General features: G+C 33.9%; 1 protein-coding gene across 2 annotated transcripts in view; it reads left to right on the top strand.

Annotated features, from left to right (window-relative positions):
- Window positions 1–24,301, top strand: part of LAMA2 (laminin subunit alpha 2) — a 531,205-nt gene that overhangs the window by 290,293 nt on the left and 216,611 nt on the right. For both annotated transcript variants that reach the window (XM_081040014.1, XM_081040013.1), the window contains exons 13-15: window positions 12,864–12,968; window positions 14,539–14,750; window positions 24,101–24,212. In XM_081040014.1, coding sequence (XP_080896140.1) covers window positions 12,864–12,968; window positions 14,539–14,750; window positions 24,101–24,212 — 429 coding nt within the window. The remainder of the gene's footprint in view (window positions 1–12,863; window positions 12,969–14,538; window positions 14,751–24,100; window positions 24,213–24,301) is intronic.

Below are 24,301 nucleotides of genomic sequence, written 5' to 3'. Positions count from 1 at the left end.
TTAATGGGTAAACATTTTTCTTTGTTCAGTAGCCATCAAAGAGGTTAAACATCGACTCTAGTGCTAGGCTGCTGTTTTCCCCACCTACCCTTAAATAAAATATCCTTTATTTAAGTAGTGTAACCTGAAATTAATTGAGCTCGTGTAAACATTCAGACCTTCCAGCCATCTTCTGTGCTGTGGAGGGTATAAACATTGAGGATTGCTTATGGGGAAGATGAAAACTGTGTTTTACACTTTTTTCCTATTTTTGCAATAAGGAAGGAAAAGGCTATCCACCAGCTGTCTGCTATCCAAAGTAATGACTATCTTTATAAGACAGAATACTTAAGCAGTAAGAGAAAGGCTAATATTTTTAACCTTGAGCAAGTTATGTAATTTTTAAATACTTTCGTTTTTCTCAACTTCAAAATGATCCGGCTGACAGGGCTATTTGAGTATTGCTTTGAGGGTTAAATGTGAATACATGTATAGCCACATGGAAGAGTGTTTGGCATCTCCATTATCATTATTAATATGTCTATTAACAATGACTATTGATCGACATAAGTCTATTTTCAGTATTTTTTTTATTATAAACATTGTTGCAATGAATAACGATGTGCTTCCCTATATCCTATATGTGCAAGTATAACTGATGGATACATTTCCAGAGGTAGAATTGCTTTTTCAAAGTGTATATCCATCTTTAATTTAAAAAGTTGATTCCATAGATTTTATACATACCACCACTGATGAATGAAAATACTTGTTTCTCTAAAACCCTCACTAATAGAGTGTGTTATGAAACTTTGGAACTTCACCAATCCAATGAGTGAAAAATGGTATTTTTAGCAGTGTTTTACTTTATTTGCTTCATTTTATTAATGAGCTATATTTTCATGTTTAAGAAACAATAGTATTTTTTTTCCACATAAGAACTTAGATTCAAATTACCGTACCGTTTAACTTCCTGGATTCCTAGATTAATTAGGATAGGAAAATGAGATAATCAAATAAGTTCTCTATGCCTGATAAAGAACATAGAGACTGATTTAAATAGTTTTTTTCATAAATTCCTTATAAAAACGCTTTAAGGTAGATATTTTCATTTTCTTTTAGATATAACACAACTTCAGAATTAAGTTAAATTGCCTAGTCACATAGTAAATATATGGACTAAGATTAGAGAGAGGACCAGTTTTATTCTGAAGCACATGACCTTTGCATTATGCATAGCGTGTACATTGAGAGTATTTGAGACCGGAGAGAGACTTGAGGCAGAGTATTTTAGAAAGTAAACATAAATCAAAAATGTATCTCAATATCAATAAAGTAGCAATGTGATTTTGAACAATTTAACCTCTTCAAAGCCTCGATTTCTTCATCTGTAAATAATAATATAATAAACCTAAACTACGAAAATTTTGTAGATTAAATAAAATGATGCAGAAAACTTCTATTGAAATTCTAAATTTTCATACAAATGTTAGCTTAATTATATATGGCTCTGTAGTTGGGTTCCCATAATTTTTGAGACCTATTATATCTTTACATTATACCTTGCAAAAAAGGTGGTAGATATTATTTTCTAACTTTAAAAATCCAGATTATACTAGTTTGTTGCAGTGATATGGTAGGTAGTCAGAGAATCTTGCTCTGGATGGTTACAAATTTTTGGAGATTGTTTTACACAGTGACAACAATAACAAGTATAATGATAGTAGCTAACCTTTATTTAACATTTATAAAGTGTCAAGCACTATTCTAGATTATTCGATTGAGTTCTCATAATAACCCTCTGAGGGATTTGCTGTTGTATCATCTCCATTTTCCAAATGAAGAATTGAGACAAAGAGAAATTGAGTCATTTACTCTACTCACATACAGCTAATAAAGGCAGGTCTGACTATTTTCCTCCCAGAAGTCTAGCTCTAGAACCTGTACTCTTTCCCACTATGCCATTCTGTTTCTCTGATACTGTCTGTACAAATAGTTTTCTCTTAATGAGTGTGTTGTTCTGTCCTATAAATGTTTTATCTCTAAAATCACAGAGCAGGGAACAGGTGTATATAAAACTAAATACCATTCTGGTCCTCTACACTAGAAATTAAAAAGTGTTATCCTAACATATAATTAACCAACTATTAATTAATAAGCTTCAAAACTTAGCATGGTGGAATTAGAATTTGCCAGGTGATATCAGATGTAGTCCAATCTCTCAGCAGATTTCAGCATTCCTTCTCCATCATCTCAGACTGATGGACCTCTACTCATATATCTTTATGGATATAGATAGGTACCTTATGACATAGCTCACTCCATTTTGTGCAGGTCTAGATATTAAAAGTTGACTCTTACACAGGATCAAAACGTATCCTCTCCCTCCCACTTACTTACATTGTTTCTATTTTTGTGCTACAAACAGAGCATATATTCTTCCTATTGTATACCCGGAATGCCAAAAAAAATGTATACACATGACTTGTATTCATCTTTTGTTATCTTTTGTTATCTTTTGTTATCATTATCGTTATTGAGTATTACAATTTTAATACAGTTTTTTTCCTTTCTTAAAGTGTGTATACATTTTTTGGCATCCTCTGTGTAATAGATTTTCAAACACTTGGAGAAAACAGTTGTGTTTTCCCTAAGTCCTCTCTTTTTAAAGTTAAAGGTTTTCATTACCTTTCCAAACGTCCTGCTAAGCTTTTACAGTCACCAGCGTTCTGATCATGTCTGGATGAACTCTAATTTGTCCGCTGCTCTCCTAAACTGTACTGTCAAGCTGTGATTGCAGTTGTATCATTGCTTCCTTTAATCTGTATGCTAGATGTCTCCTTAATACAAAGAGTACATTGTTTACCAATATATCAGAACATATTGAAAATATATTGATGACTTATAAAATATGTATTCATGGATGTTAGAATTTACACTATTATTCTAGCATATAGAAGCTGGTGAAAGGTAATGACACACAGTTGCTTTACATGTGTTAATGTCTAAATGATTCAAATATTGATTTTCCTTTTAACTGCAGATAAAACTTCCCAAATCTTAAAGGTTCCTTATTTTCAAACAAACATGTTTTAGATTTGCCAGTCAGCTGTACAATAAATTCCTGTGGTAAGCTAAAATCACTGAAAAGCTCAAATAGACATATCTCCTTGGATCTGTTCTTAGTACTGATAAAGATAAGAATAGAGAAACCAATAAAGGCTTATTTTAATTTATAACTGCAAAGTATCTCACAAGGGGTAATACAAATGGCCCTAGTTTTTATTAATGTATTCTCCATCTATAATTCATTAAAATAATGTATAGTGTTGAATTTGATTAAAATTCAGCAGATATTTATGCAGCATGTACTATTTGTAAGGTTCTTATGCAAAGGACCATAGGGAAACATTAAAACATGAGTAACATCTGAATTCTGCCATTACTTGATCTCTTCCAGAAACTCTAAGATTTTAAAATGCATTTGGAATCATTAAATAAATATCATTACAATTAGGTTTTCCACGTGAAGTGTGTAGGGTATTTTAAGTTTGAAAATGATCCTTGTTAAAACAGTATGATTTATAAGATTTATTGAATATATACCATGTGCGAGGTACTAGGTAAGAAATTTTATGTGTATTTTCTCATTTCATCCTCAGAACAAACTTCTGAGATAAGTGTAATTCAGCTCATTTTAGTGAAAATTACTTGAGACTCTGATAGCATAAATAACTTTCCCAAGGGCCATACAGCATTTAAAGGCAGGAACAGAATTCTAATTCAGGTCTAGAAAATCTCCAGGTATGAGCTTGACCTTTTGTATGATTTATATCTGATTCCCATATTAATAGACATGTGAGAAAACTAATGCAACTCTATCTGTTCATTCTGGAAGAATTTATTGGCCCATGGATTCTCCTTTGGGTGTGACTTAGTCTCCATGGCACATTTGGGAATTTTTTCTTCTAAAATTCACAACCAGCTTCTACCACTGTAATAGAGAATCACCTGCAGAGTTCATGAATGAGGGAAGAGAGAAAAGGGAATAGCAGTAGGTCAATTTATCATCAAATCACAATAGTATTTCAAAACCAGTGTACTGGCTGCTGCTTTTGTGGGAAATATTTGACTGCTATTTCAAACTACCCTGTATTTAAGTAGTGTAACCTGAAATTAATTGAGCTCATGTAAACATTCAGACCTTCCAGCCATCTTCTGTGCTGTGAAGGGTATAAACATTGAGGATTGTTTATGGGCAAGATGAAAACTGTGTTTTACACTTTTTTCCTATTTTTGCAATAAGGAAGGAAAGGGCTATCCACTAGCTGTCTGCTATCCAAAGTAATGAATATCTTTATAAGACAGAATACTTAAGCAGTTAGAGAAAGGCTAATATTCTCATTCAAGTAGAAAATAGCAATGCCTATATCTCTTTTTTACAGTGTTCTTATAAATTTCCCCCAAGGATTATATATTTTCTTTTTATTCATTTGTCATTTATGTGAAAACAGTAAGTCTGTTTCTCTTTAACTTAATGGAACTTGGGTTATAATGTGACCTGTTATTTTAATCATCATCAGTGTGATATATCATGAGCATGCAGTTTTCTGTTTCCTTGGCAGATCACTTAAAAAAAAAGAGTCTTAGTCAATAAGAAACATATGTATATATAAAATCATAATTCATGATTTGCTTAGATCAATATTTAATTATGTATTACATGTATTTTTTTGTACTGAATATTTACACATAATTAATCCAACCCACAGCAAGAGTACTAATGGAATGTCCCATCAAAACATAAGTAAGTAAACAGAAGAGAAACAGCTGTTGCAAAGACCCTGTTTTTGAGTTTGGACCTGATAACAAAAAGCAGTTCAGAGAATTTGGCTGCTACCATTTATTCACATCTGTTGAGATTGTACTATTTTAACTCAATACTTGATCAACATATGCCACAAAGTAACACGTAGTTGTCTAAGTCAAAAAACTTAGAGCAACATTTAATACTAATTTATTGTATGGGATGTTGTAAGCAATTCATCATCTTCTGTTTAGCAAATCTATTCATGGAATGTTTATATATTTAAGTCCCGTGAAGGAATCTAAGAGTTTGTAGAAAATACATAGACTAGGAGAAAAAAATAAATTCATTTGCTGTGTTTTAAGTTTTTGATCTGTCTACTTCTGGTTTTATTATATGACAATCCCTAATTGTCTGGTTTTCAGTTGCAATCCAAAACATTCTTACCTGATCAAACCCTTATTTCATTTGCTTTGTACCATAACTAAGAATTTGAAAAGTAGAATTTACTGGTTACATAGGAAGATAAGCTGGTGTTATTAATGTAAGTAAACAGTTGCTTTAAAAAAGATTTGTATGGGAAACTCATACTGACTTCTCAGTTCTCCTACATGTCTCATAATTACTTCTGTTTTCCCTCTGACAATCAAAACACTGTGATAAGTATCTCTTGGCATTATTGATAAGACTTATTGTGTATATTAATATTGACTCAGAGGTAAGTTGTGAAAATTAGGAAAGTCGCGGTGAAAGTTGGGAAGAATAAATAAGGTTGAGGGTCTCATAAGCAGCTGAGGAATGGGGTGCAAGGACACTGGTTGATCAGTGTAACACGGAGGGAGTATCTCTGGTGGGCTGTCGGAAAACGCTGTGCTTGGCCCTGTTTGAAATTCCTGATTTTCATCACTACCTTGGATACTTACGCAATTTAGATGATACAAAATACAAAGGAATGCAATAGAATCTTATCAGGTTGGAAGTGGCCAAGTATAAAAGGAAAACAAAAATCCTAAAGTCAGGCCTTTCCCTCAAACTCGTTGCGTGTGTGTCAAGGACATAGTTACTATTGTAAAATAAATAATGTCAGAATTCTGCTATGAATACCAAAAAGAAAAAGACGAAGGAGGAGGAAGAGATAAAGGAGGAGGAGGAGGAGGAGGAAGGAGGAAGGGAAAGGAGGAGGAGGGGTAGGAAAAAGAAGGTGAGTAAAAGGAAGGAAGGGAGGCAGGTAAAGCAGGCAGAAAGGGGGAAAATAAAATGGAAGGAAAGAAGGCAGGTAAGCAGTCGAGTTCCTCAAAATGTTCTTTGTATCCCTGTGCTATATAATGGGGTCGCTTATGTTTTAAGCCAACATTTCTAGAATGTATTGTCTTCGACACCTACAATTCCTAGTCCATTTGCCATGTGTTAAAGGTGATATAACTTTAAGACCTCCCATGTGATTTCTGCCTGTTCTCTAATTCAACATCCCCTTGCATCTGTTCTATTCTAATAGTTATCAAGCTTTGAAAGAAGAGAAACATGCTCTTATCTCAATGTTATAAATGTATGGAAAAGCAAAACAAAACCTGAGATGGAACACTGTTTCTATGTTAAAAGAGAACACCATGAGTAGATGTATTAATAAACACTTATGTGGGAGGGATACCTTTTCATAGTGTAAGGCTCTGGGGCTTTGGGATGTAGAAAGATGAATTTCTTTCTCTCTTTGAGATGCTAACTTGAAATTGACAGATGTGTTTCATTTATCCTGCTCGATGTTACAAAACCTTTTCTCATTTGATTTTAGTATATTTCTCCTGAAACGTTTGCTCTGGTAAGCAAAAGCAAATATTAGGTTTTACACCCCATTTAGTGGAGCAAGAATGATGATGGCCTGCCATCTGAGAACCAGATATTTCAGGTTTGTTTTGTGAAAAGAATTTCCTCTATAGATCACCGTCCTCCCGCCTCAATTTATAGTTCTTGAAATGGGGGGCGGGGGGAGGTGGGGAGGGAGAGGCTAGAGCACAGCAGCCTAAATACTTTTGTAAAGCTTAGTTTCATGAATTACTTTTAGCCTTTTCCGCTCATGAGGGAAAACTTTTCTGCCTCATTAAGTCGTTAATGCAGTGTGCTGCACGCACACTACATTGTGTGTGACAGTAGATTATATATTGCCGTGCAACTGTAATGTTACTTGCAAACAAGCTGCTTCTTTCCCCTGAAGGTAGAATTAAAACAGGTACTCATGGGAAACAGTTACTTGTATTGTTCTTTTCTTAATGGGGTAAATTTGCAGATCCGGAGAGTAAAGGAAGGGCTTAGCACTGAACCATCTCTGGGAATGAATGAATGCTGCTCTTTTCCTTACAGGGTCTTCTCAATTTGATATCTAAATCTCCCTGAAAATGATTTAGATTAATAGATATGGAAGAAGGTAAAAGGCTAGGTGCTTGGGGACCCTTCTAGAATGAACTATTCTCATTAACTTTACTTTCTCTTTGTATTGAAAAGGACTACAACTTCCATCTCTGAAAAATATAGTCTAATCTATCCAGTAAATATGAGAATTTCCTCAAAGTGGGCTGGAATTGCATTTACTTATACTTGGGGAAGACCATATTTTGCTAGCCAATTAGAATGATGACAGGTTAGTTTCTAAATAGCAGGAGAAAATGAAATGTTCTGTTGGCTGTACATGCAGTGCTCTATAAAATCACAGTAATCGATGATGTCCCCAAAATGGACTAATTTGAAGTCTCAAAGATAATATTAATAAATTGAATCTACAAAGTCCAAAATTGTGGGAAATTAAAGTTATACCTGGTATAAATTATCAATGCCATGAGGAGTTCTTAACAATGATATATCGTTAAGAATTCCTCAATGTTAATGGTCTATAAGTTGGTTTATACAGAGCTCTAACTGTTCTAGAATCTTGTAGCTCTCTTATTTGTTGTGGTTATCACTGGCCCCTTCATAGGCTTTGAGAATATCACAGAAAAATCTTTTCTTCCTCAGTTTTCAAACCAGTGGCGCATTAGCCAGGCAAAGAAAGAAAAGCAGCATTGGAATGGTCAGAGAGCTGTGAGAATGAGAATTTCAGCAGGAAAATTAGTTTAAGCAAAACTAAATAGCAGAATGGATAGATATAAAAAGAGACTAAATTGCTTAGGCTCTGAGTGGTGAGCACACAATATGATAAATCGATGATGTATTACAGAATTGCATACTTGAAACCTATGTAACTTTACTAACCATTGTCACCTTAATAAACTTTAATTTAAATTTTTTTTAAAAAAAAAAGAGAGAGAGAGAGACTAGATCCGAAGTTTCCAGACTGTCTCAGTTCATAGTAGTCTTTGTGTCTCCAATTTTTTTTCACAGTGCCTCCTAGACCTACTGAAATATGCCAGAGTAGTTAGGACCAAACAACTTAATAAATATTTATGTTTTAACAACTTAGTAATTACATAAAAAGATAATGCACATAAACTAAGACAATATAATAATATTATTCATTTTCATAAGTAACTACAATTACTTACTAATGGGACCTCTGCCTCTGCTGGGTAATACACAGTTTTTCAAACCTAGAATTGGATCAGGCACTTCTGCCTTCCTTTCCTGTTTCACACTGATTTTTGTGTTATACTTGGTTTTTAATCACAGCATCTACTGAAAACTTTGCTTAACAAAGGTGTAACATGTCTGAATGTGAAAGTAAACCAAAATATAATTCATTTTCTGAGAACATCCTTAAAAAGGAATATAGCATTATCTAATGTTAAAATTGTGAACTAGCTTGAGCTGGGTGTTCGTTTGGCATCTAACGGATATATAACCCTGCCGTATTTCCTATAAACATTTGCAGTACTCCACATTGTCTTTTTCAGCTTATTGTAGTGTCCTGGGGTAACTCTGGAGAGAGTTTGTAAACAAACCCTAGATAGGTCCTGAAGACTATTTAACCTGCACAAAAAGCTGAGTGATATTATAGATTCAAAACTACTGGAGGTTCTTCATTAGGGAGGAGCCACAACAGAAGTACTAGTCGACTTTCCCTAAAAGAAGACTGAAGTCAGAGAACTGAATTCAGATGCTTGATGGGGACCTAGTAAGTGTGATATGGCAATGGAAATAGAAAGTTAGACAAGAAGCATCTCAAGAGAATAGTAGCAAAGCACTAATATGGTATAAATAATACAGTAAAAATAATATTATGTTGTACCTACAGTTTCCAATTGAAAATGAGGAAATAAAGCAATAGAGTTGACCCAATCATGGAAAATGGGAAAATAGTCAAGTTTATTTCCTAGGAAGATCCAGATGAGATTAACTTTAGTTATGTAGTGTTTGAGACATTATTGAACAATCTCTCAGTACAGGACTGTTATAGGCTGAATTGTATTCATCCCAAAATTCGTATATTGAAGTCCTAACCCCCAAAACCTCAGAATGTGACTGTATTTGTAGAAACAATCCTTAAAGGAGTAATTAAGTTAAAATGAGGTGATTAGTGTGAGCCCTAATCTAATATGACTGGTATCCTTATAAGAAGAGGAAATTACAACACAGATACAGAAGATTAGGAAGAACAGGTGAGAATACAGGGCACAGATAGTTTTCTCCAAGCCAAGGTGAGAGGCCTCAGAAGAAATCAACCCTGTTGATACTTTGATCTCAGATTTCTATTGTTTAAGCCACCCAGTCTCTGCTACTTGTTATGGAAGCATAAGCAAACAAATACGTGGACACAGCAAAGGAGGGAAGATTAAGGAACCAGTATAAACATAGTTCAATTCATGAGAGAGGGATGGAAAGTCAGTAAGAAAGGATCACTAAAAAAGAGTACGAGTCTTAGAGATATTTGTACAATGAATAAAGAATGAGAAAGAAAAATGTTTATATAACTGTGACAGAAGTGTGACCAAGTCAGGGGAAGAGTATCAGGACAGTTCAGTGGAACACAAGACAAAGGAGTCAAGAATTTTAAGAACTATTACATCTCACATAAAGATTAAAAATAAAATTGAATAAAAACTCTATTTGTGGTAGCTATATAGAGTTGATGAATGATCTTTCAGGAGACATTTTAATGGATTACTAAGTGTGAAAGACAGGTGCAGTAGATAACATAAGAAAGGGTGAATGAGTAGGAATAATGGCAATGAGTGTAATACCCATGCCTGAGAGATTGACAGTGAAACGAATACATAAACATAGATAATAGCTAGAGGAGACAATAAAGTTAATTGACGATTGTTATCCCTGTGCACATTTGATTTGCTGGAGAGAGTGAAGATTAAGATACTAATGGGTTTATAGGACAGTGGGGAAGCAAGGTAGGATTTGGATAATAGAGCAGTAGCTAGATGAAGAAAAGGCAGAGAATTTTTTATCCAAAATTGTACGAAAGGACATTTATACTCTCAATATTTTCAAAGTTCCCTTCTCCCCAAATAATATCCCTCAGAAAAGAGGCATTGTCTTATAATTGTCTTAATTACAAAGACTCTCATACAATGGCATGTATTCTTTGAGGAAAACATATTAGCTGGAAACACCACCAAGAAATGTGTGGTTTTACTGGTTATGAAGAGGTTATGGAGTTGAAGGAAAAAATAGAGGCAAAGGAATTTAACAGAGAATAAGTACATGTTCCTAGGGGTACAACCTCTAAATTGCAGGATGCTATCTTAAGCAATATATATATATATTTTTGATTACTTAAATAAGTACTTGACTAAGTAGTTATATAGAACTGATATAAATATATACCTCTAGGGTGAATAAAAAAGACAATGATTCTAATATAATGGAAGTGGGTACTAGGGTTTGAGAGAAAAACCTTTGGTAACGGTATCACACATCTTTCAAAAACTGTACGTTTTTCACATAACACTTGGAAGTTAAATTAATTCACTTATGAAAATTGTTAGCTAATTCATAAACTGATTCTAATAATGCCAAAACATGGGTATTAAAGATGCATGAAAGAGTTGGGGGGAAAATGCTTTACAGAATGTAATTAAAAGAGCAATTTTTAGTTTTTGTTGCTATTATAAGTCCTCGGGACAATAGGTTGAATTAGTCCTAGTCCTTAGTTCCTGTTTTATATTATTATTGGTCTACATAGGGCATCTCTCTTTTTCTGTAGTTATTTGTTCCTTTTTTTCCACATTCCTACCCTCATGCCTTTCCCATATTATTTTATATACTATATGATTTTATAATTTGATAAGTAGATATGGAAATAACATTAACAAATCAAATATTGTAACAAGTCAAACATTCTTCTATTTCAACTAAAGTCTTAGAAGCTTGGATACTGAAATTGTACACATTTTGGCTCTTTTATTGGCAAAATAAGAATTACCTTTAATTACCTTTAATTCTAAGTTTCTTATATTGGATATATGTGGCAATTTCTTAAATTAATTTTGAGAATTAAGTTGATCTTTTTTTTCTTTCTGGGGGGGAACATATTTCAGAAAAATAAAAACATGTGGTCCAAATTTTAAATAATCAAAAGATACTTGGAAGCCCAAAAGTTTCGCAACATTTTATATCTATATCACAATGTCCTTCTCAAACTGAATCCTACCTCCTGCTAAATATATTTATTAATTTATAAAATTCTAAATAGTTCAGTCCTCTTTGAAATATATGAAGTATCCTTTTTATACTGCCTTTCTACACTCCTCTCATTGAGAAAATGCCTGGCTGATTCTGAACAAGCACACTATGTGATATTTTGGATGCTTATCTTCATAGAACCAAAAACTTTTCACACAGATTCACCCTTCATTACTCACAGTAATGCCAAGTGCTATAGTCCAAGCAGATATTTATTATTTTCTATCTGAAAGGACATTAGAGTAAGGCTATTTCTCAGTGGAGCAGGGGAATAAAAGTTTTTTTCTGAGTTTTTGTTCCTTATACAGCTCCATGTAATGAGCTCTTAGAAGACATTGCAGAGCTGCAATTTAAAAACCCTGTTTAATCAGCCATACTGAGCTATGTGTGATTCCCTATGGAAGAACTTTGAAAGGAATTGGGTCCCCCCTCCTCCATCCAGTGCATCACCAGGAATGGCTTGGTGATCAGGGTCTGCCCTGAGAGGCCACAGAGAGTCAAGGGCTGCAATGCTGAGTGTCTGCTTGTCAGCATGGAGGAAACAGCAGAATACAAATCATCAGCTTTGTTTTATGAATATCTTTCTTTACAATGCTGGAGTGGAATTTTTTAAAAAAGGAGTGCAGCGTTTGTATTGAATCTGTCACTCAAGCTCCAATGTTGATTTCTGTTTTATAAATGATCTTGCTTTCCTATTTTTTTCCTCTTTTTCCTTTTTACAAGGTTACTGTCAATGTCAGAAGATGTAAACCTCACACATACATTGTATGGGGTTTAGCATGAATGTTGGAAGGAAAGAAGTTTGTTTGATAAAAAGGGATAATAGCATTCATTTAAATTAAGCATATTTGATTTCACAGGGGAAAATGAATTTCCTTTGGGAGTTTTGATTGAAGTTTATTATAAATAATAAATTATAAATTACATATTATATATTTATATTATAAATAATATAAAATTTGATGCCACTCTTTTATTTTTCTTTAACCAATTCCCAGCTTAGCTTATAGTCTATGTAAAGTGCCTGTCACACGGAGTGATGTCTTTGTTGAAAGCATTTGCACCCACAGAGAGTGAGTGACCCTCAGGGATGGCTAGAAATCTCCCAATTTTGACAAAAATCCTTCTCTGTTTGGAAATTGTAAAGCTCAAGCTATAGACTAGGAAAATGACAGAAAGAGCTGTGTTTGGTTTCATGGAATTTAACCTATTTCAGCAAGCCTGAAATACTGGAGAAAATACCTGAATTTATATTTGTGTCAGGCTTGCCGTTGATGGCTAAGGTTCGTGTAAAGGTTACTCCTAAAAGAATGTCTATCATTCTCACTCTGCAACTTGTGATTTCTGCTTCTTCCAAATCCTACCCTCTAGAACAATACAACAATTTTAAAATAATAAGGAAACTATAATTTAATAGTCCATCTCCTGTAATGATTACACATCTCCTCTCTTGTAGCTCACAGCAGCTGGAGGACAATTGACATTTACCGTATCATATGACCTCGAAGAAGCAGAAGAAGAAGATACAGAACGTGTACTCCAGCTTATGATTATTTTAGAGGTAGAGTACAGAAAGGGTCATTTATGTTCAACTCATTGACACTCCTATGTTATTTGTGGTTATGCCTTACCTGGTTGGGTTGACATTAATTTACATAGTACTATAGAAAAATATCGTATCTTGGGGATTTTTTTCTGTGCCAATCTTATGTTTCCCTCTGAGACATATCCAGAAGACTGAGTATATTCATTGAGTTCCAGTGATAAAGGAGGCCTTAAGACGAGCCTTAGATTTTAAATTAAAAACACAATGGCCATGTTCCCAAGGAAATAACTATGATAAAAGTGTTTAAGCAGATGCTAATTTACGTAGTTGTATTTTTTCCGTCTCCCCCTGCTTCCCAGTAGAATGTATTGGCCACTTCTTTGTTTACATGAGAAGGAAGTTAATGAAAAAGGAAACTTGTTTATTTAGGTATGTTTAAATCTTGACTTCAAAATTCCTAATTTAGGTAAGAAAAATATAAGAGAAACCACTTTCAGGATTTGGAGGGCCATAGGCAATTCTCAAATGCTGGAAGCCTAAAGTATCTAAGAGGTCCTCTCCCATCCTTTCTCATACCCCTCCAACCAACACTCACACGTAGTCAAAGACACACACTTGCATATACATTGATGATTATAAGTGGGTTGAAGTTCATAACACTGGGCTTTGTAGTTCCTCGTCTTGAACCTTTCTTGCCTGTGAATCAATGACAAAATTCTTCCCCCAAAATGAATATTTCCAGTATTAGATGAAGTGGTCCGGATGATATATACAGAGGGTGCCAAACAAATGTATACACATTTTAAGAAAGGAAAAAAAACTGTATTAAAATTGCAATAAAATATACAAATAACAAAAGATGAATACAAGTCACGTGTATACGTTTTTTGGCACCCCCGGTATAATTACATATGTATGTATATATGTATATATGTGTGTGTGTCTATGAAACTAGAAGTATATCTGGGAATTCCTTTGCTATAAAAGGTGTTCTCTAAATGTAAAATGGAGAGAAGTTATATATCATTAATATGAATGAACTAAGTTAAGAAGGATACCCTAAATGTCATAGGTCAGTCAATATTCTTCCTGTTATGATGCCATTGTAAATATTAGACTGTATGGGCTTATCTTGTTTTTTGTCCTTAATATAGAAAAGTCCTTTAAAACAATAACTTAAACTATTCTATGTTTTCTTCCTTATTTCCCTATATAATCCATGTGCACTATAAAATAACATATTTGAAATGTAAAAGTTTTGTGCGCTGTGTAAAATCAAGGTGTTTGTAATCACATACATGTTTGAATTTCTAGATGCCTATTATGTTAGTTAATGGGGAAAGCAAGGACATACATAACAAAGAAGCTTATACTTTGTAATGCACCTACTTAAGGCTATTATTTAAATTGCCTTCTCTGCCTTTCATATGTACCAGAAACACGCTAAATGACAATAAAAGCCAACCTGAAATTAAAAACCTACTTAGGATAATCCACAAAGTGGAGAGTTCAAATATGGACACTTTTTCTCCTTTTATACCCTCTTTTCATGTTTTCATCCTTTTATACTTTCTCTTTCCCTTAGGGAAATGGCTTGAGAATCAGCACAGCCCAAGACGAGGTGTATCTGCAACCATCTGAAGAACACATTAATGTATTATCACTTAAAGAGGAATCGTTTACCATACATGGCACAAATTTCCCAGTCAGTAGAAAAGAATTTATGACAGTGCTTGTGGATTTAAAGAGAGTCCTCATACAGATCACGTACGGCCTTGGGATGGATGCCATCTTCAGGTAATCTCAAGAACTGCATCTCCCCGTGTTCACACATTAACCTGGGGGTCAACAAACTTGCCTGTGTTAGAAGAGTGACTTTGAAGATTGGGGTGGTGGGTGGTGGTCTTCACGTAGTAGATAATAAAGGAGCACTGGTTTTCTGAAAAGTGTTGCTATTCAAGCTTTAAAATTTTAAATACCTAGATGGAATTTATCTTGGCCCTTTATTAGTATTGATGATTCCTTGATAATTCTGCCAGAACACATGATAAAAGGGATCCCTAAACTGAGAAATGCTGTACAAGAAAATAAAGTCTCCTTCATGATGACTCAGATAGAGGGAAACTAAAGAGATATAACTCCATATTCAATTAGTGGTCTGTAAAATATTTTCTTCCTTTAATTAATGAACTGACTTAATGGTAGATAGTTTGTAAGAAGAAATATAAGCACCTTCATTTAAATAGTCACAAGTCTTTTTATAAAACACTGTAAGACGATAATGGCTGAATGGTACAAAAGAAAGAGGATGAGCTTTGGGGCCAACCTGCCTAGGCTTTAAATAAGCTCTATTGCTTATTATATGTGTGACCTTTGTCAAGCAATTGGTCCTTGTGGAAACATGATTTCTTCAAGTGTAAAATAGAGATAATAGAGCCTACCTTGTAGGGTATTGTGAAAATGATGTGTGATAATTATGTAAAGTGCTCATTACCTAGAACACTTCCAAAGGTCAGTTCCTTTTTATTCCCCACTTTTTTTTTTCTTTAGAGAACTCCCTGATTTGAACCAAACATACGCATATATATGTAGGCTGCTATGTTTTCCATATATGTATAAAAAAAAAATGACATTTGTCTGCCAAAACATAAACTTCGCCTGTGTCTGAATGAGTCATTTTCCTTTCTCTTTTTCTATTCTAATAATAAATAACACAAGCTATCATGGAAACTACCTTTTAAATTAGATTAAGTTAGATGATTACATTTGACCATAAACTGACAACTTGGCATACCCATAATCAAAGCAGTGTGTCCAGTATTGATTTGTCTACAACAGGTTTGTTTTTTTTCCTTCTTGCTGATGCTTCCCCAGCCCCATCATTTGCTTGTGCTACCTCATTTGTTTTTCACTTGTAGTATTTCAACTAAGTGTAATCATCATTACCATCTCCCAAAGGAGGGAACTGCAGATTCATAAACAGAACCACTGCCAAACAATGTACCTCTTTTTCATAAGCAATTCTGCTAGAAGCTGGGCTAAAATGCCATCAAGAGGAGAAGCAACATTTAGGAATTAATTATGTTTTTCCCCATTTAGAAAATAGAGAATGTCATGATGTTTAAACAGTATCAAGAGATGAGTCCTCTGGTTTTCAAAATGAATGACAACCAAATTGACAAAACGTAGCTAGGGGGCTTATATATTTTTGTCAGCGTTCCTTCGCAGACTAGTTAATCCAAAGGCATTTACCCTTGATTTATGTCACATAATTTCAGTGTCTATTCTTCTTAAAATCATCAGTTTCTTTGGAAGCCTTTTGAAGTTTGCCCATACTCAGAGCAACATGTTTGCAGAGCATGGGTATGTGAACTGACACAGGAGCTAATCCAAGTAGGTGGCTGCTTTCTGGTTCAAGAAGTAAAAGCCAGTGTCAGATGTGAAACTCCTACCCACTTCAGGTGAGCTGAAAGTCAGCATGAATACTGAGTTAGTAAGCTTGTTATTATATTTTATTTATCTCTGATCTACTAGTGGATTGAGTCATATTTGTAAAACATTACTTGAATTGACTTCAACTTGTCTTGCACAGTAGGTTCCTGACTTGGTATACAATTTGTGTGCAAGCACAAGTACATTGAAGCTAGCTCAACAAAAATTCATGTTTAGAATTATTGAAGAAGGATTTACTGCCATGGTAGTCCTATCAGCAAATGGACTTAGGTTCCTCAAGTTATGTATTTATAGTAGCCCCCCCTTTCTACAGTGGATATGTTCCAAGACCCTCAGTAGATGCCTGAAACCACAGATAGTGCCAAACTATGTTTAGTGCTATCTATAGTTATACTATGTTTTTCCCATATATACATACCTATAATAAAGTTTAATTTATAAATTAGACACAGTAAGAGATTAACAAGAATTACTAATAATAAAATAGAACAATTGTAATAATATATTGTATTAAATGTTATGTGAGTGTGGTCTCCCTGTCTCTCCAGTAATTTTTACATCTCTCAATCCAAATCTATTCCATCCATTTATGTAACCATCCCTTACTTAACAGTAAATGACTTGATGTCATTTCTTTCCTGAGATGCTTTCCTGAAGTCTTTGTAGGGCTCAGTACTTTCTGGTATAACACATTGCTATCGAGAACTTTCACCTTTTCACTTAAAGGAAGCACGTTATGGCTTTTCTTTGGCACAGCTGGAGGCCAACATCACCACTCTTGTGCTTGGGACCTTTATTAAGTGAAATAAGGGTGACCTGAACACAAGCACTGCCGTACCTCAGTGGTCGATCTGAAGGTGGCTACTAAGTCACTAAAGGGTGGGTAGTGCGTACAGCGTGGACACACTGGACAAAGGGATGATTCACTTCCCAGAAAGTACAAAGCAAAAGGATTTTGAGATTTCACCACACCACTCAGAACAGTGTGCAATTTAAAATTTATGTATTGTTTATTTCTGGAATTTTCCATTTAATATGTTCAGACTGTGTGTGCTTGACCATGGGTAACCAAAACCATGGAAAGTGAAACTGTGGGTAAGGGTAGACGACTATAGATGGAATTGAATAGTGAAAGGAGAACTGGGCTGCAGGTCAGGATTTTGACGTTTTGTTCTCAACTTAGCTTTTTAATATTTGTAGCCACACATATAGCTTTGACCCCTTTGGATTTTTATCACCTCATCTGTGATATAAGGAGGAGGACAATTGCTTGCCAACTTCAAAAAGGTCACTTTGCGAATGGAATTAGAGGGCTGCGAAAGCACCTTGCTAGTGACAAATCAGCACACAAATCTGAAGCATTTCTACTTGACCTACATCATTCCAAAGAATAATATTCTCTCCAAGTACCATTAAGACTCAGAGAATTCTAGAATAAAGCACATACTGATATTTCTAAAATCGTGACAGTTTTACTGTCATTTGTTTTCAGAATGCTAAGAGGCCCATACCAGAAAATCAATTGATTTCCTTCACATTGTCTTCGTTGATAAAGTAAAGATAAAAATAAAAAAATTGTCATCTTTCTTTCAAGAATGTAAAAGAAATAAACTAATTGTACATCCTTCTCTTTTAAATTCTCCAAACCTTATATTTAGTAGCAGCCTTAATATTTAACTCATCAAGGAGTCCATTCAGCTTTTCTTAAACACTGATTTGATATAGAACTTTCCAAGAAAATATATTTCTATTAAACTTTATAGTAGACATTAGTATAGTTCATCAAATTTCCAATCTCCTCCTTTTGGAATATTTCATTTCCCTAATCTTTGAGCGTCGATGTGATCATATGACTTGGTTTGGCCAATGAAATGTGAGCGGAAGTGATTTATCACCCCACCCACAAACACACACACACACACAACACACACACACACACACACACACACACACACACACACCTGAAAAGCATTGAATTGACAGAAAAAGACTGTCTGATGCTTTTTCAGCTACCAAAAGATAAAAACAGTCTGAAATATTAATAGCACATGAAGGTCAGCTACCCTGAACAGTCATCCAGACCTGTAGAGGATTTTACATGAGTAAACTTTTGTTTCCTGTTAAGCCACTGAGAATTTGGAGTTGTTTGTTACCACAGCATAACTGAGTCTGTCATGACTTTATCATGATGCTCCCATGTGTCTTTATTGCTTGAAAATAATTACAGAATCTTTTGAATTTCTTTTCACATGACTTCTAGAGTAAATTTGAGTGGTTTTTTTTTTTTTGGTATCAAAAATATTACACAGAATTTATATAATACATAATTCAGAAAAAAATCCTTACTAAAAATGGAGTCTTCCTGATGATTCTAGAAATTGTATTGATAGTATACTTTTTCCTTTTGAAATTAATGATACTGGTGATTACCTGTATAATTTGAAGACATTATACTGGTAAGGACTCTAGGACATAAAAAAGGTTTATGCAACTTCCTAGGTATCAGGCTGTTAGTAAGAGGTTCAGCCAGTATTTATACCCACAAGTGTTTCCTCCCCATAATCCTTGACTGCCTCTCAAATCTACTCTTTAAATATTGGATTAATTCAGTCTGACAACATTTACTGAGCACCTTCCCTGTGTACCTTTCTAAGTCTCAGTTCCCTCTTCTGTAAAATGGCAGAAACAATATTTAACTTCAAGATTGAAGGCTAAGTAAGAAAAATCATGTATTTAAAACACCTGATATGCTACCTAGCATATGTGGAGAGGCAATGCAGAGTAAAAGATGATCGTTAGTTTTGGAGTCACACTTCGGTTTGAATTTGTGCTGTATCATTTGCTAACTGTATTATGTGGACAAGGCACTTTACTTCTCTGAGCCCCAGATCTATCATTCGTAAACGTGAACAAAAACATGATTATGACATCGGGTTCATTGATACTTAAATGAGATGTCTGTCATGCCCTCCATTATAATGCACAGAGATCGTAGACATTCTATACGTAATAATTATTATGATGTAATAGTTCTAGCCTAAGCAACAAGGATACGAATATGGATAAATTATCATTGAATTTAAAGACAACATACTGCAGCATGAAGAGCAAGTGTACATTTACCATGGTATAATAGGGCAATAGAAGTGTGAACAGGGCACAGTGGTGTGGCTGAGTTAAGAAGATATGAATTCTCATATTAGCATTTAATATATTTTTTATGAATGGCTGTAACAATAACAGATTCTGTCAGTTATCTCTTTTATTTGATGTGGGATTAAAAATGTTTGGAGAAAATGTCTAGTTCTTTGCTAGGTGGCCCACTCAGATATTGACTGGGCCGTCGAATCATTTTGTTGAATTTTTATGAATAAAGTAAAAATTATCTGGATCCCCAAATTGAGTACTTTATGGGGCTTCCACAAGACAAAGATTTTAAAAAGTTCTGAGACATCATCTTATATTTTAACCAAAATGAAATAGATCAAAGAACCATAAGAGCAATAAAATCTTTATGGTGGCTAACCCAAAGTAATATTCTTTTAAGTAGAATTAAATGGATGTTTTCAATATATGTATAAAAAAGGTGGATGGAAAAAAATAATTATTTAGAAAAATTTCAAGATAAAAGTCTTGTTTCAAAGAATTTTTACATTTTATTCATTTTTTTTAGTGAAACATAACATATCTAACTCTGACGGAAAATATAATAAGACAAAAAAATTGAAACAGTTTTGAAGGCGGTACCAAAACAATGATTATGATATTGCAACGTTTTGATTCTAGCTTACATAATTATATGTTTTCTCTTCATCCATCATCTTATCTGTATATCCAAGTCATAAGAAGAAGAAGAAATAGCTGGCTAAACATTTGACTTAGTTGATAAATCTTTGATAGTTCATGCATCTCCAAACTTTACTACTTTATTATTGACAGCATTATGTATCTAAATGAATGCAGCCTAGTATCAAGAAAAGAAAATGACCACATTGAAGGGAAAAAAAAAAAACACAAAAAAGTAGAGTCTTCTTCACGAGTAACACTTAAAACTGTTAAACACATTAAAATCCCATTTAACAAATAGCAGAACCTAATGAACATTGGCACTGCTCAGTGAATACTAATGTAGAATATTACCGGAAAAGTTGTTTGTATGTTAAAATTTCTCATAGCTCCAAATGGTTACATAGATGAAGGAAAGGAACATCTGTTGTTCAAAAGACAAATGAAATTTGGCAGTTCATTGGAAATATTTTTGTTTTGTTGTATTTTAAATTGTTCCTTAAAGTAGTACTCAATTATTCATTTTCTATTTTGTAACTTTCCAATACTTTCTTTACATTTTGCTTATCAATTTTATATTGAAAATCCTGGGACTATATCTGTATACAATTGATTAGTCTGTTGTTGAGTGAATTGTGATAGCCTTTCCTATGATAATCAACTAGTATAGTAATCACAAAATCATATACTTCTGAAATTATAGTGATCAGAAATATAAGTTCGTCATATGGCAGTCTACTAATTGCAGGCAGTTAAGTGTCACAATACCTTCAGATGACTTCTGGCCTTTGGCCTTCAGTCCTAACTCTAACATCTGTCAATTTATTTTCTTTTTAGATCCAACGAGTAGTTTGTCTTGTACTTATCTGATTTTATTCATCTGAAATATAGATACTAATCTTTAGTATATCATTTGTCATGTAGCATGTAACTAGTTTTTTGTAATATTCATCTATTCACTCTTTATTCATTTAGGTATATAAATATGTATGCATTTAGTCTTATATCTATCCATCCATAGACAGAAGTATATTGAGCATGTGTTGAGATGATCAGACTAGGTATACAGATGACATAGCAGGGTCTCTGTTCTCAAAGAGTAGCTTGTCAGCTCATGTCAACATAAGCAAGAACTATCCTTAGTTTAGTAACTCTTCCAAACCTTATGCTGTGGTGAGAAAAATTGCCAGAAACAAAAATTTCACTCCTATGTATATACCCCAAAGAATGAAACACAAGTACTCAAAAAATACTTCTACACAAATGTTTATAGAAATACTATTTTCGATAGCCAACAATGGAAACAAACATCCATCAACAGATGAATAAATAATCAAAATGTGACATATTCATAGAGTATTACTCAGCTATAAAAAGAAATGAAATGTTGATACATGCTACAACGTGAATGAACCTTGAAAACATTATACTAACAGAGAGAAGCCAAACATAAAAGGTAATGTATGATTCTATTTGTGTGAAGTATCCAGAATAGGTAAATCCGTGGAGCTAGAAAGCAGATTTGTGCTCATCAGGTGTTGAAATGAGAGTGGAATAGGGAGTGACTGTTTAATAGGTAACGGGTTTGCTTTGGGGCTAAAGAAAATGTTTGGAACTAGATAGAGATGGTGATTGCACAACATTGTGAATGTACTAAATGACACTTTAAAGTGGTAACTTTAATATAATGTCATTTTCACCTCAATTAGAAGCTGTGACACTTCATGTGCAAGTTTATTTGATGAAAAAAGCAATGACCATTTTAGTGATTTTTCTAAAAATCTCTGTATAAACCAGAACATTGTAAAACAGTGATTTTTAATGCTTACCAGTTTAGGGCCTTCTGCCAGGTTGTCTAAGCTTGTACCCCCAGAGAAGAAAGCATCTAAGAAACAGTGTTGGATGAGTTCATCTGTAGCTAAAGATAATCCATTTGTATTTAGAGGGGCGAGCTAGAGTTTAACACCTGCCAATCCCATCTAAAGGCCTATTTTCTGAGATTCCAAGTTGATTTTCCTTTTCTACATCTTGGTCATGTATGAATTCATACGTAATCCAAGGTACTATCAAAAGCCTGGGATCAGTAAAGTGAAGGTAAAAACAATGAAGATTTTAGAAACTTGTTACTGAAAAGTTTACAGCTTTGTTAAAATGTGTCTTTTGAAGAGACACTTAATGAGCCTATTAGCATTGCCCTCTGGCTTGATTACATTTCCAAAACTGGCAAACTCTTCCCCAATCAGTAAAAACTCTACCACCACTCTTGAGAAATCAAGTACAAATATATACCCTAGCAAGAGTCAGTTACATCTTTCTTGTGGTTAAAGGATGGCATATTATGTGTTATGGCAGTCTACCAATCATTTTAAAAAACACTAATTATCATTATGCATCAATAGCAGTCATTTAATTTTGTGCTCTTAAGATTGAAATGTATTTTAATTCATTAAAATGACAAAAAACTAATTTGGGGACACAAATAGTATTTCTTGTACTAATCATGTAGTCATTTTTATCCCATTTGAACAGTCAATGAGAATGTCAATAAAATGCCTACTATTTAATAATCACAAGCATGTGTTCTGTCTTATCTCAAGAACTTTATTATTTATTATTTAATCATTTAATAAAACTCATGATGTATGAACTTTTATATTATCTCCATTACATAGATGACAATATTGAGGCCTAGAGAGATTAAGTAATTTCTCCTTGGCTATCGGACTAGTAAAATAGCAGACATAGGATATGAATCCTGGTCTATCTGTCTCCCACGTTTGTGTTCTTAACAATGAAGTTATAAACATTTCTTCTGTTAAAAAAAATGGGAAAAAGTTAATAAGACACCAATAACATTTATGTAAATTGTGAATGTATATTGCTTGCAAAATTTTTGAAGGAAATAAATGCACACACAACTATAACATACATATGCTGTATATCACTTATATAATAGCATTTTTCAATTTAGCCAAAGCAGCTTTTCCTAAAAATAATGAGTGATACCAAATCACTCTACTAAAATCACCAGACTATACAGAAGTACTAATAAAATGAAAACCGTAGATACAGAGACCAATAAATTTAATTTAGGCCCAGAAAAATTAAGAAAATAGTTATAATTAATTCAACTGAAAATTTGAAAGTTAAATGTGAGATTTCAGCTAAAATTGAGTGTTTCACTTTTACCTAACAGTGTGGAGCTCTGTTTCTGAGAAAAACCAAAATAACTCTCATTTTGTCCCCTTTCTTCCTTCCTTCCTTCTTTCCTTCTTCCTTCCTTCCTTCCTTCCTTCCTTCCTTCCTTCCTTCCTTCCTTCCTTCCTCCCTTCCTTCCTTCCTTCTTCCCTCCCTTCCTCCCTCCCTCCCTCCTTCTCTCTCTCTCTGTTTTTCTTTTTCTGTGTTTTCAATTTAATGTCTCAGACTGAATATTCATTTTTACTATTTCTCCATTTTTAATCCTCTGTGCCATACTCTTTTTCCACTTTATTCCTATTATATCCTTCTGCTTTTCTAGTTTAAATGTTAAACTTTATCACTTACATGAATGTTTTATGTTCTTAGAATCCTTTCAACTATGTGATTTTAAATTTTCTATCTCAGAAGGAAAGACAGAAATAAAGAAAGGCAAGAAATCAAAACAACCAAAAAACAAGGCATCAGCAAGAATGTTCTCATATCTTTTCAGTATTTGATGGTGGTAGTGGTTGTGAGCACTTTTTACTGGGCAGACTTTACCTGATATAATGAATGACCAGAACTTCAAGTTGTAGATATTCATTAGCCTTCTTTCTTAACACAGATAATTTGCTTATATTTATGTTATTATTACTACACTAACCCTTAAGCTACATAATACCTAAGAGTGTATTTGCTTATTTACCATTTCTTTTTCCCTACTGCCCCAGGTTGGGCTCTGTTGGCCTTGAATCTGCTGTCCCCTATCCTACTGACGGGACCTTTGCAGCAGCTGTAGAAGTTTGTCAGTGTCCACCAGGGTATACCGGCTCTTCTTGTGAAGTAAGTTTGCTAGAATGTATCCTCACTGCATTCCTGATTCCTTCGTCATTGCTTTCAATAAACTGTTCTAAAGAGTCGTTTCTTTTTTT

Source organism: Rhinolophus hipposideros (genome assembly GCF_964194185.1).
Source record: "Rhinolophus hipposideros genome assembly, chromosome: 3".
Taxonomy (NCBI): domain Eukaryota; kingdom Metazoa; phylum Chordata; class Mammalia; order Chiroptera; family Rhinolophidae; genus Rhinolophus; species Rhinolophus hipposideros.
Note: the sequence above shows the minus strand (reverse complement) of the source record. Positions and strands in the feature narration are given on the sequence as shown.